The 13798-nt window shown below is 37.3% G+C and overlaps 4 protein-coding genes across 8 annotated transcripts in view; 3 read left to right on the plus strand and 1 right to left on the minus strand.

The window, feature by feature from the left end:
- The window catches only part of tp73 (tumor protein p73), a 17268-nt gene extending 13182 nt beyond the window's left edge, over nucleotides 1-4086 (plus strand). Inside the window, exons 9-12 of the mRNA XM_025059109.1 lie at nucleotides 2-133; nucleotides 237-369; nucleotides 1710-1803; nucleotides 2064-4086. Of these exons, the coding sequence (XP_024914877.1) occupies nucleotides 2-133; nucleotides 237-369; nucleotides 1710-1803; nucleotides 2064-2465 (761 nt within the window). The 3' untranslated portion in view covers nucleotides 2466-4086. The remainder of the gene's footprint in view (nucleotide 1; nucleotides 134-236; nucleotides 370-1709; nucleotides 1804-2063) is intronic.
- The window catches only part of LOC103384526 (ER membrane protein complex subunit 3-like), a 629629-nt gene that overhangs the window by 37890 nt on the left and 577941 nt on the right, over nucleotides 1-13798 (minus strand). The gene's annotated exons all lie outside the window — the stretch shown is intronic.
- On the plus strand, nucleotides 4252-9473 carry rer1 (retention in endoplasmic reticulum sorting receptor 1). 3 transcript variants are annotated; one of them, XM_008317989.3, is made up of 8 exons: nucleotides 4252-4382; nucleotides 5717-5798; nucleotides 6107-6211; nucleotides 6622-6718; nucleotides 6833-6911; nucleotides 7576-7711; nucleotides 7818-7872; nucleotides 8989-9473. In XM_008317989.3, exons 2-8 carry the CDS (start codon nucleotides 5718-5720, stop codon nucleotides 8997-8999), a joined length of 564 nt encoding a protein of 187 aa, XP_008316211.1. In that variant the 5' UTR covers nucleotides 4252-4382; nucleotide 5717; the 3' UTR covers nucleotides 9000-9473. The 3 variants fall into 3 exon arrangements, with proteins under 3 accessions (XP_008316211.1, XP_008316209.1, XP_008316210.1); XM_008317987.3 differs by having other exon boundaries at nucleotides 7818-9473; XM_008317988.3 differs by lacking the exon at nucleotides 4252-4382 and adding an exon at nucleotides 4460-4835 and having other exon boundaries at nucleotides 7818-9473.
- On the plus strand, nucleotides 9868-13748 carry LOC103384477 (taste receptor type 1 member 1-like). Its single transcript, XM_008318006.2, has 6 exons — nucleotides 9868-10266; nucleotides 10429-10726; nucleotides 10819-11547; nucleotides 11706-11912; nucleotides 11995-12115; nucleotides 12619-13748. Exons 1-6 carry the CDS (start codon nucleotides 10073-10075, stop codon nucleotides 13545-13547), a joined length of 2478 nt encoding a protein of 825 aa, XP_008316228.2. The 5' UTR covers nucleotides 9868-10072; the 3' UTR covers nucleotides 13548-13748.

Below are 13798 nucleotides of genomic sequence, written 5' to 3' on the forward strand. Positions count from 1 at the left end.
TCTTACTCTCCACTGTCCAACATGAACAAACTTCACACACACGGCGGACTGGGCAAAGCTCCCTCAGCTAACCAGCTGGTGGGGCAGCAGCTCCAGCAACACCACACTGCCCCCACCTCTGTGGGTCATATGGGTGAGTACCTCCGGTTTACATTCTTATATGGTATATGAAAGCTGGGGCTGGTTGTTTATTGAACTCCCCCCTCCCCCCTCCCCCCACCGGTTCTATCTTACAGGATCCAACATGCTCAACAGCCACCACATGCAGGCCAACGGTGACATGAACGGTGGCCACAGCAGTCAGACCATAGTGTCTGCCTCCCACTGCAGCCCACCGCCTCCATATAACCCTGACCCCAGCCTCGTCAGGTACCTCACTCTCCAATGACACTTTTACTTTATTTGCAGAGTAAAGACCATGTCGGTGTTTTTATGTGATCATGTTTAAACATTCTGTTTTCAGCTGTAAGTGTATAATAAGAACAGTTGGGCTTGTGCAGTTATGAAGCTCCACTAACCCAGTTGCTCCATGATATGGATGTTTATTTTAGTAACGCAGCTATATGCACATAAATTGTGCAGAAGGGAAGTTTAATCAATCCATGCTTTAGCCCGAGCTTCATAATTGATATTTTAGCTTTTATTGACCTAAAAGCTCTTTCTTTGTTCCTGATTGTTCTATTGTCAACAGTTATCTGACAGGGTAGTTGTTTTTCATATTTAGAGTCTTGCTAAGTTACTGAAACTGAGGTGGAATCAAGATGTTCTGATGAAAAGAGTTTAGGTGACAAATACAAATTTATTGAAAGGGGACTGGGCACTTAAAATGGATGGATGGATGGAAGAACCAATTAAAATTAGTGCTGACTTCAAAAACACCACTACTACCTAAAACACAATTCACTGTTTCAGATTTTTCTGGAACAAAATTTATTGAACCCAAACCCTGGGTGTCTGTGACATCATCAACGTTTGACCTGCTTTTCTAAAGCATGTGTTGATTTTATTTACTGACTCATTCAACCGAGCCAAAGAAGTTAAAGTCATCTTATAGGTAGAAGTGTGTGTCGTCAGCATCTATAAACATTCACACTGTTGTGGTTTATTACAGCCTACTGTACATAAACCTTTGAAATGCACTTCACTGAAATTTCTACTTTTTTTAAGTGTTGTATTTTCTACCTGTCTAAATATTGTGTTCGTGCAGTTGTTAACGCTTTTTACAGCAGCGCGCTTCCTTTTGTTATTCATTTATTATATTTTGTAGTTCATTTGTACAGTTAGCATCCATTTACACTGTATGTTTTGCCAAAAAAGTCAAACAATTCCTGTATTTATAATAAAGCTTTTTCCCCAAAGCAACGATGGCCTAATGAATCATTAATTACAATACATGTTTGTTTTTACGTAAATCTGTCAGAATAAGTTTTGGTGCAGATCATAAATTTAATGCAAGCAGCCACATACACCATTAACACAAAAAGAAGCAGAAGACTCGCCATGACATAACAGCATTTAAAATATTACCATTTACATGGGTGTAAAAATAAACATTAGGCAGAGAAACAAATGAGTGAAAGAAGTTTTAAAAATGCACATTTGATGACAGTTGACGAAATGACTTTAGAAATATATACACAAATCAGGTTTAACTCTGTAGCTGTGACTTAAGGACAGTCTAAGCAGTGCTGCTTTTCTCCCTCTTACAGTTTTCTTACCAGTCTGGGCTGTCAGAACTTCATTGAGTACTTCACCTCACAGGGCCTTCAGTCTATCTACCACCTTCAGACTCTCTCCATGGAGGTAACCACCCTCAACCTCACACCTTACACTATAGAATTAATTAAAACTTAACTGAATAGTGAAGGGAACAATGGCATAATAATCATTTGGAATTCTTGTTACCAAAACAATCAAATACAAGTACAAGTATATGAGAAGTTTTGTTTGATTACATGGTTATTTTGCTATTAGCAAAGCTACTGTTGGTCTACTTTACTGTTTACTAGAGTGTGTTTACTTTGAAAATTTCCTCACACTTCATCTGTTCCGGCCCTGCTCAGGATTTAGGCGCTCTGAAGATTCCAGAGCAGTCCCGTCTTGTCATCTGGCGAGGTCTGCAGGACATGAAACAAGGTGTTCCAATTCAACTCCCAACTTCAACTCATCACCATGACTACAACAGCCAACCACTGCTTCGCTCCAGCAGCAACATGGCTGCCTCAGCCATGGCAGCTATTGGAGCTGCGGGTGGGGAACTGCAGCGTCAACGTGTAATGGAGGCGGTGCACTTTCGTGTCCGCCACACCATCACCATTCCCAACAGAGCAGGTGTGGTGGGAGCATCAGGGATGGCCTCGGCTGCAGATGAGTGGGCCGACTTTGGTTTTGACATGCCCGATTGCAAAATGTCACGTAACAAGCACTCGATCAAGGAGGAGTTCATGGAAAGTGAGGTTCACTGAGCCTGAGGACAACTGCTCTGGTACCATTTTGTTTTATAATCAGCCAATTATTGGAGTAAAAAAAGTGGAAAGAAACTTTTTATATCCAGTCGTATGTTGCTGCTGTATTTCATTTGGTGTTTATGCAGATAATCCATTTTTTTTGTATGTGGTCTGTATGTTTAGTGTATTCTAACACTTCCTTGTGCTGGTACTTTGTGCTTAAGCAAATGCTCCATCCAGAAGACCAAACAAATGATAGAAGCAAGGACATGTTATGTCTACACATCAAACACCACTGTGACAATGCAGTTGTTAAGGAGATATCGATGAACAGAAAACACTGTTGGACTGTATTTTAAAACACAAAAATGTGTTGTACAAAAAAAGAAAGATTAACGTATCTGGGTATCCAGATGTTTTCTGGTCCTACCTGTGCAATAGCAGACTGTACTTTTTTGTCATCCACATACATTTAAGGTCAAGTGTAGCAACATGACAACCGCAAAAATGTATATATCAAGTTCTCAGCTGACCTATTTATTGTTTTTATTATCATAAAGTTCTTGTGCAAATGTATATACTGTACTGCAACATGTAAATGTTCCAATCTACATTTGGTGAAAAATATATGTTAACATTAATACAAATGTATCAACTCTTTCAAACAGGTTAATGTTGAAACTGTTATAAAAAACATATCGGTGAATGGAACTCTTGCAAATGTATGTTTCATGAAAACCAATGCAAATTGCCAGACGTAGGTAATTCCCCCATGTACACAGAAGCCCAATATTTACGCTTGAACATTCACATGCTTATGATTACACTTACTGGTCAAGATACTGTTATGTAAACTATCGTTTGGCGTATGCCAAATGCCGTTCAACATGTTGCCTGTTTAAAAATGAAACAACATGTAATGTCATTATATCCATTATTTTACGTATATGCCACGTATATAAACAGTATTATGTCTTAATTACAGGGATTTAATCTGATTTGTGAATAATGAATCAAAAAAAGAGAAACCTGCAAAACAAGACACTAGAAAAGTAGCATCTCTGTGTATTTCAAAAACCTTGCAAGACAGGATTTTTTATTGATGATAAATAGTGTCGTACCACGTGTGCTTCATGACAGGTCATTGTGGACATTTAATTGCGACATTCCAATTTTATTCTTAGATTGCCAGTGAATATATTTAAACATGTTGCAAACCGAGGATGGTTTTAAATTTGTGTGTAGTATGTACCTGACTTTGTAGCAGTGACCTTCTATAGTTGACAGACCCACTTACCAACAACTGGTCAGAAATAGAGCACTTTAATGTTTTAAAATTATTTAGGATCATTTTGTGCTTATGATCAGTATTATACATTATCCTTATGTAAATATTGCTTGTACTTTGTTTTGATATTCCAGGTGATCTTTTATATAAATAAGTGTGTAACTATTGTTCTTCAATGTCAAAATGTACCTTTCTTTAATGTCTCTTAATTAAAGTAAAGAAAAAAGTTCAAGACAATGTGAGTTTTATACGATTCCTCAAACAAGTCTTCTTGGCACTGTCATACAAAGAGAAAGAGAGGCATGCTTACTGTTACCATTTCAAGGCCTAAAGTCAAATTAGATGATAACTCAAAAATTGAATTTTACTGTCTATTATTATAAATAATTAGATAGTTTACAAAACTCGTACAACACTACGTTTTAGTTTTAGGGCTGTGTCTGTAGTGAGTACACAGCTGTGGCTCATTTATAACAGTACTGTGTGGTTCCTGTAGCAGTATCAGCTGTTCGATTACCTCGAGGATCATTCTTATGGTCTGGCGTTTATCTGACACATTGCGGAAGTACTGACGTGTACACATCAGTTTGCTCCGGAGGTGGCTCCTTGTAGATAGTGCCGGTTAGTAGCGACAGTGGCCGTATCAGGTAAGAGAGAATTCTCATTTATTCTTATCACAGCTTTTAGAAACAGAAACAGATAAACGAAGGGCGTTAGAATTTGCTATGCTTTAACAAACCGTGAACACATCTTTACAAAGAACAGAATTTACGCTCGAGTCAAACGGCGAAATTCTCTCGTACTCCGGAAGTGAGTTGTCAGATTCTCAAAGTCATCGCTGGTCTTTGTAGTTCAGCTCACGCCGGAAGTAGGTTATTTTTAATGCTAAGAAAACGAGCGGTGAACTACATTTTGTTTTTAGAGACGTTTTTACGGTCACAGGAGTTGGCTTGTGGAAAATGTAGTCTTTTCCGTGCATTTCAGTACTGCACGTATCGCTATTCAAACTACATAACCCATAAAAGCTGCTATTTAGGCAAAAGGGCAATGTACAGTTAGTTAGCCTGTGAGCTATATTCAAAGCTAATTTGTTAGCTAACGTGAGTATCTCTGAAATAATTTCACAAGCGAAGCGAAAAAATGCTGTGTATAATATTGTTTCTTTCAATATATACCCGCATTTATTTTTTTTCTATATTTAACAGGACGGTATAAACACTTTCTCATTTCAAGTGCTTCTGAACGAGCTATGGTGCTAACGTTAGCAAGCTTCCATTTCCACACGGTCTTTCCTTTCAAACTAATGGTGGTTTATAAAAAATATTATATAGGGTCATAAACCAGGCGATTTTTTAATGACATATGACAAAATTATTTTACATTACTGTAACGGTTGGTAAGAGTACATGAATCTCAGATGCACTCGTGATTTGAATGGATCTGTAATTCAGTCGTGTCTTTGAATAACCAGAATTTACAATATACAATAAAGATACTGGTGTTGCACCAGTATCTTTATTGTATATTTTAATAGACCAAACTGTGTTTACTCAGTTTCCTCTCATATCTATCTGTCATCTTGGTCTTGATCTTGTTGTCTGTTCTCTGGTCTAAAGCATTTTGAAACAAAAGTCATTATTGCCTTGTGTGACCCCAAGTTGACCATTACGTATCAATTTTTGTTTTTAAATGATGATTAAAAATGTTGTCTATGCTTAACAGGACAATTACCAGAATGATTTGTAGTTAATCTGATGATCACTTGTAGATGAGACAATGAAATTTTAGGCGTTCACTACTCAACCTTCTCTTGGGTAGTACAAACTTTTATCTTGTTCTCTTAAAAACAAGAAAATCCAGGGCATCATAGTTAGGAAAATACTGCCCTGCAGCTTAAACAGACTTCTTCAGTCCAACTAGTTTAGTCACCTTTTCCTAATATGTTTTACTAAGACAAACATTATATTTACATATCTGCTAGAATGTCAGAAGGGGACAGTGTTGGGGACTCGATCCATGGGAAGTCATCTGTTGTTGCTGCCTTCTTCACAAGGACTGGACAGGTAACTCCTCACTCTGATTATGCACATTAATTTGTATTTCAATCACTAATATGTGTATTTTACATGAAGACCCTTTAAGGATGATACACAAATTGATTTATTCAAATATTTTGTCAATTGTAAATAACTAAAAAAACAAAACTTTTGTGTTTAGTGATTTTACATAACAGCAAGTTAACACAATGTGAATAGTATTTAGAATGTTTGAATTTTAGACATTAGTCCGGGTTTTACTGACAGATTGTTTTAAAGCAGAAATGGGGGGACTTGCCTATATTACTTTGAAAAAAACAACTGTATTTAATTAGATCTATCAGTCATGGCTGGACAAGTCGACGCCATATTATGCAATGCGATGGGTGGCAACTCTACTACTTACTGCAGTCTACATGATCAGAGTCTACCTACTACAGGTAAGTATGTTATGGATTTACCTAAACTGATGTAATTAATATCTGTGAAACTCATATTTGCTTCGAGTCAGAGCTCTTCTTGTTCACAAGTATGTTGTTTTCATTAGGTTGTACTAAACTTTAATTTCAATACATTTCTTTAAAAAGTGAGAAATTGACTCTTTGCGCTGAGACTAGGAGCATTTGGTCACATGACCCCTCAGAGTCACGTAATACTTAATCTCTGCGCTAAAACCAGATAAAATAATCAGTGTTATTTTAAGTGAGTCAGTCATACTGTGTAACAATGCATGTGAAGGACAACATAATATAGTGGCTGTTTATCAAATCCTTTTAAGCTTCAGATCTTGAAATGAAAATGTTAATATGTGGCTGTTTTAAGGTAATTATGTTTTGATGCTATTTTTCAGGGCTGGTATATAGTCACATATGCCTTGGGTATCTACCACCTTAACCTCTTCATTGCTTTTCTATCACCGAAAGTGGATCCTTCACTGCTTGATGAAGGCAAGTGGACTCGCTCACATCATGTTTGACCTCTGTGGTGTAATTATGTAGTCGTTCCATCGTTGTGATCTACCTGAGTTAACATGAATAATGAATTGACTGGGTCTTGTGCAGATGAAGGCCCATCCCTTCCTACCAAGCAGAATGAGGAGTTCCGCCCCTTCATCAGGAGGTTGCCTGAATTTAAGTTCTGGTGAGAGTCAAGTACAGAGACATGTAGATGATATTCTTAAACAAATGCCTTTGTTGTTTAAGGTGAAGTCTTTAACATTTCAGAATAAATGAATAGAGTTCTGAGTTAATATGTTTATGTATTTTCTTTACCAGCAGGTAATTTCAGCAGTATGAGCCATCAAACTATTTAGATAAAGTTAAAACCACATTATTTAAAGTGTGTTGTGTTAATGCAAACTCTGCCTCCTCATGTGCACTTGTGCAGGAAGAGAACAAGGCATGTTTTGCATCAGTCATTTCTCACTCTACTTTAACTTGTGCATGTAGTTCCATGGTGTAGCGGTTAGCATGTATGCAGTATGTATTTTTTATTGGTTCACTGCTGCATAAGAGTTTTTTTCTAACTTAATATTATGTTGTTGTTTTTTTTAATGTCTCAATGATTACAGCACACATTCACAAAAAATGTTGGTCTTTGAACACAGTGTTTTGGTCTTGATGACAAAAATGCTCACTTTCCCACACACAATCTCATCTCTTTCCACAGTTTCCTCTATGGATATTGAGCAGCACCCACTCCTTAATGCACCACCACCCATACAACACATTTGTTAAATATATACAGTATGTTTTTGATTTTCACTTTCTGTCACCGATGTAACCCAGATTGTATTTCTCTGCAGGCATTCTGCAACGAAAGGCATCGTCATCGCCATGATTTGCACATTCTTTGAAGCCTTTAACGTGCCAGTCTTCTGGCCTATACTTGTAATGTACTTCATCATGCTCTTCTGCATCACCATGAAAAGGCAGATCAAGGTGAGCCTCAGGGCATATTATCTGATGCTCATTTTGTACAAATTTGTACCATCTTTGTAGTTTGATGCCTCAATGCTAACTCTCTTCTTTTTGTCTTTCTCTTCAGCATATGATCAAGTACAGATACATACCCTTCACACATGGGAAGAGAACGTACAAAGGCAAGGAAGAAACAGGGAAAACCTTTGCTAGTTAAAAATCCCTCTTAGCCCCCTCCCCCACCACTCTACTTTCATCTTTTCAAATCTGACAGTCATGGCTGTTGGGAAGTAATAAGAGTTAGAGATTTTCCTTCTTTTTTTGTAAGTTGAACAGTTACATGACAAATAATCAAACCCCACATGATCTATTGTTCACGATGCTGGATGAAGATATTACCAGTCTGGATCACCTCAGTCTAGGCCTTAGCCTTTTTTTGAAGGACCTGCCTGGTTCTCATTGATAGGGTTTGTTAGCATTTGTCATACAGTAGTAGAAGGATGAGATTCAGTGTTGCCTTTTTTTTTTTTTTACAATTTTTCACCCCGCGGGGTAAGTATGACGTCACCAATAATTAAAAAAAAATAAGGCTTTTTAAAAATGTTCTGTTAATAAATTCACTATTAGGGCGAATCCAGTTAAAATAACATTGCCAAGTACTGTTTATTTGTAACAAGTTCTGTGGAGAGTCAGTAGTGTTATTATAGAAAAAAAATTGTTTGGAATGAAACGTGAAGGATATGCACCAATCTTGAAGTCCGAGTGTGAAGCGGATCTGACTTTAAAGTGTGTCTGTTTTTGTGTTTTGTCCTCTGTACAAATGCAGAGATTCGGAATGTGCGTATGCATATTGGCGTGTTAATAATAAACTCATTATTTTTTCATACCGCGGATTATTTAAAATCTCTAACTAGCATCCACCACAAATGCATATTTTTTGTAACGTTGATAAAGTGGCAGTGACACAAATCTCTCGTTTGTTATTATTTTCAACCTTGTCTTCTGAGTGTGTCGTCTCTCCCCTTTAGTTCCCTCTAGTTTATTCACTGCTTTAATGACAGTTTTTCATTTTAAGTTACGACACAGTAGAATCCTGTTTAATATAAAATCAGACTCCATTTTACCACAGGGACCTTTTCACTTTGAAACTGTCTTGTTTCAAAGAGTAAGGTCCATTGAGTTTGTGTTAAAGTTGTTGCAGTAACCGCTGATAATCTGTGATTGTTTCTGAAAAAAAGTTTAGTAGAAAAAAACAACAAAGTCATTCCAAGCAAACTGTTGTTCTCTTTCTTTTGCAGAGGAGACATAGGAAAAGAGAACATTTATAAAATACAAATGGATGAAGTCGAGGGCGATCACACTTTTCCTCTCTGTAAATCAGTTGTTGTTTTATCAAAATGTTGGGGATTTATCATGTCATGTTACATTTGATCAACACTGTAGTAAACAGATCTCAAGCTTTTCCTGTAAAAAGTTAGTTTCAAAGGATTGTCTGGAAGATGTGTGTAAATATATAAATATATTTTAAAGTATGATTTTTTTTTTTCTTTCTTTTAATCACCATACTCTTTTCTGATGTTTAATTTGTATTTGTTTCACCCGAATTTGACAAAACTAGGACTGGTTTATTGGGTCTAAATTTAATTAAATTAAACATGTTTACCATGAATTGCATGTTCTTGTTTTCTTGTGATACAGTTATTTAAAAAAAAAAAAGATTTTAATAGCTGTGTAATTTTTATCACTCCAAATGCTATTAAAGAGGCTGTCCCTTCTATCAGTACATTGTTGTCTTTATTGCTCTTTTATTCCCAAAAAGCTGTATTTATAATATTTCCAAATACAATCCAGTCACTAATTTTGTATTATTTTTAAAAAAACTACAGTTTGAGAAGAAAAAAGATAGAAATGTGGCTTCTAAAAAATGCTAAAAAAGAGAAAACAATGCTAACAGGCGCTAACCTAGTCATAATATAGCAACAACTTAGCTCAAAGTTGGCTTAATTAAGGTATCATATTAACAAAAAGTTTTGTCCAAAAAGTTAAACACAATTTAAACCACAAATAGACAATAAATAAATACATTTAAAAAAAGTTACTAAATTTTAAACAAGTTGCATACTATTATAATTATACATGATTAATGTTAAAATTCAGTTGTTTGGCTGGTTGTCATTGTTTCCATAGATGGCAAGGCTATTGTCGACAGGAAATAAACATGCTGCTGTAGAGTATGTGGATCAGTTCAGATCATTTAATTTTTTTGCATACTGATTTGTTAACACTTTTTTTCCAAAGTATATGGAAATGATCACGAAGGGTTGAGTGTCAGCATCGTCTGAACAAGTGTATGAAAGGTTTAGATTTACAGTAGGTTAATAAATGAGAACTTCAGCCATGATGTCTTGTTCTGATTCTCTCCGTGTGATTGGAGTTCTTATACTGACTTCACTGGCGCCAGTCTCCGGCTCAGAGTTTCAGCTAGATGGAGATTATTTGATTGGTGGACTTTTTGATATTCACCATGTCAGTGGCCCCGTGGATCATGGCAGACCAGAAACCATTCGTTGTTCCAGGTGAGTCTTACAAAAGCCTGCACAGATCTTGTATCGACATTTCACAGAAACTTCAAAAAATAAAACGGTTTATTTGCACCATATGTAAAGTACGACTTGCTGTTGCATTCCTGAGCCACGTGACTCAAACACTTGCACCTTTGTCTCTTCCTCTGTCCTCAGCCAACCGCTAATTTTGTCCAGTTATCGAAGGTTTCAGTTGATGAGATTTTCCGTGGAGCAAATCAACAACTCCACTGACCTTCTGCCCAATGTCTCACTTGGTTATGACATATTTGACCACTGTTCAGATGTTCACACCTTCGCAGGCATTTTTAGTCTCATCTCAGTCAATGGCACAGTCAGACCTCTGGGCAAGGCAAACAAGAATCTGTCGAAAGTTATTGCCATTGTTGGCACGTACACCAGTACTGAGACATTGACTGTCGCCCCAGTATTCATGATGGACTTGATTCCTATGGTAAATTTGCCACTTTGCCAATTGTGCACTACAGCGGATATTTAAAAATGACATCATCTGTGTTGATAATCAGTTTATTGTTCATTCCACAGGTTAGTTATGGAGCTGCTACCTCCATCTTTTCAATAAAAAAGAAAAATTTTCCCTCTTTTTTCCGAACGGTACATCCCAATAAGGATGTCATAGAAGTCATCCTCAACATCTTACTGCACTTTGACTGGCGCTGGGTTTCTTTTCTCTATGTAAACAATGACTACGGCAGAGACGGCCAGGAGACTTTCATAAATAGGATAAAAGAAACAGAAATCTGCCTGGCCTACACAAGAGGCCTCGACTATGATACAAATTACCAGCAGGTTTTCCGACAGATTAATATTCAGAAAGTGCAGGTCATTATTGTTTTTGCTCCTGAATGGACGGCAGAAGCTCTCATAAAGTCAGCAATAAATCTGAACTTCAGCAACAAAGTGTGGATCGCAGGAGACGCATGGGCACTGAACAAGAAACTGCCCCAGCAAACAGGGATCAGAAATATCGGGACTGTTCTTGGAGTCGCCGAGCCACGCAGGCAAATACCTGGGTTTTGGAAATTTCTAGATTCTTCTAGAAGCCAAACAAACAATAAAACCAATGAACAGCAGAATTTATGCAATCAGGCTTTTGACTGCACAGACCTGAGTGCAGAGAACATCATGGCTGCAGACCCGTCCTTCTCCTTCCCTGTGTATTCTGCTGTGTATGCTATTGCACACGCCTTACACAATGTCTTACAGTGTGGAGAGGGTACATGTACGGACAACATGAGAGTGTACCCACACATGGTAGGTAGAATGTGAGACACGGCCTTATCTCACAATGTTATGGAAACAGAAGAAGGAAAAGGAAATAAAAAAACAAAACATTTATTTAAGCATCAATTCCAGTGAAAATATTTAAGCAACACTTGAAATGCAACTTTTCTGATTCTTTTTTTCACCAGGTTTTAGCAGAAATGAAGAAATCAAATTTCACTCTGTTGAATGAGAGAATTCTGTTTGATGAAAATGGCGACCCCACGTTTGGATCCTTTTCTGTAGTTTTTTGGAACCACAGTGGTTTTGCCCAAGATATTGGATTCTATAATTTCCCACCGTCTTTTAAATTCTTCATTAATAGCTCAAAGATCCAGTGGCATGGAAATGGAGAAGTATATTTTTTGTTATTAAAGCTACAGCATTTTGGTTAAGACTGTGATTTTTAATCTCTTTCTGTTTCCTGTTTTTACTCAGATTCCAGTTTCAGTGTGTTCCCCAGAATGCCCTGCAGGGTATGCAAAACAGTCAGACAAAATCCAGCAATGTTGTTTCAAATGTCTAATATGTCCAAAAGGAACTTATATTAACAGCACAGGTAGGTTTGATAATAATACTATTATACCAATTCTAACCTTTTGTCAATATCCAATATGACATATTATACCAATACTAACCTTTTGTCAATATCCAATATGACAATATTGTCCAAACACTTAATTTACAATTCCGATAACAACAGATAAAAATGAGCTGCAATGCTGCCATCTAGTGACTTTCACGTACAGCCATTTATCCCCCAAAGTATTTTTAGTGCAAACATCATTTGACAAAACCCAGGCATTGCGTTATTGGGTATTCATTATCGGAGGAAAAAACAATAACGATTCTTACAGATAAAAAAAATAATCGGTTGGCTGATATTATCGGACATCCCTAACCAAAACCTTTTATTTTATTGAAAAACAAAGGATAAAAAAAATATACACATAAAACATTTTCTCATTGTTAAAATAATTGAACCCAGCTAAGCACAACTGTTATACATCTTCTTAAACAGGAATTCTTTTGCTCTTGTCCAACAATTTCTCTAACTCACAGAAAACCCCTCCGACTGCATTAGCTGCGCAGAAACAGAATGGTCTGCAGAGGGAAGTACATCATGCAGCCTGCGGACAGTGGAGTACCTGCTGTTCACTGACATTAAAGTTATAGTGCTCCTAGTGGGTACCTGTGTCTTGGTGGCCATCATTATAGCCGTGTGTGTTCTCTTCACCATCAACTACAACAGCCCTGTGGTCAGATCTGCCGGAGGACCGATGTGCTTCCTCATCTTAGGCTGCCTCGCTCTGTGCAGCGTCAGCGTGTTCTTCTACTTTGGCAAGCCGACAACTTTGTTCTGTATTCTCAGGCTCTTTCCGTGTATTTTGTTTTTCACTGTTAGTATCGCATGTTTCGGTGTGCGCTCATTTCAAATTGTTTGTATTTTCAAAATTGGTGCAAAATTTCCCAAGATCCACTGTTGGTGGGTCAAATATCACGGACAATGGCTGACCATCGCTGTGACATTTGTTGTTCAGTGCATTTTGATTATTTTTGGAACATTATATGGAAACCCAAAGGCCCACGGTGAAACATCTTGGTACAAAGATAAAATTGTATTCATTTGTGACGTAAAAATAATTGGACTTGCTGCCTCTTTGGCCTTTCTATGGTCCCTGTGCTGTCTGTCTTTTATTTTCTCTTATATGGGAAAAGACCTTCCAAAAAATTACAACGAGGCCAAGTCAATAACGTTCTGCCTGGTCCTGCTGTTCCTCACCTGGATATTCTTTGCTACTCACTACTTGCTAAACCATGGCAATGTAATCACAGCCCACAGCGCTCTGTCGGTGCTCCTCAGTATCTACTTCTTTCTGATGTGGTATTTTCTGCCCAAATGTTACATTATAATTTTTCAACCTCAGAAAAACACACAGCAGTATTTCCAAGGTCTCATCCAGACCTATACAAAAACAATTAGCCAGTAGTAGCTGGCTACAGTCAAGAGCTCTTCTCTTGGTGTCTGTCCAGTCTTTGACATCATTTATTTATAATTGCAATAACCTATTGTTTCAATAATGCAGCTGTTCACACACACTTTTATGCAGTGTCACCTTTTTGTAGATATGATTATTCCTGATTCTCTCTACACACACATCAACACTTTCACAGCTGTTGCTTTAGAACTCCATTCCACTCTATTTAACACTGTATTTGTTACAGAACTGCCATTCTCATT

This window comes from Cynoglossus semilaevis, chromosome 10, assembly GCF_000523025.1.
Source record: "Cynoglossus semilaevis isolate Cse_v1.0 chromosome 10, Cse_v1.0, whole genome shotgun sequence".
Lineage (NCBI taxonomy): Eukaryota > Metazoa > Chordata > Actinopteri > Pleuronectiformes > Cynoglossidae > Cynoglossus > Cynoglossus semilaevis.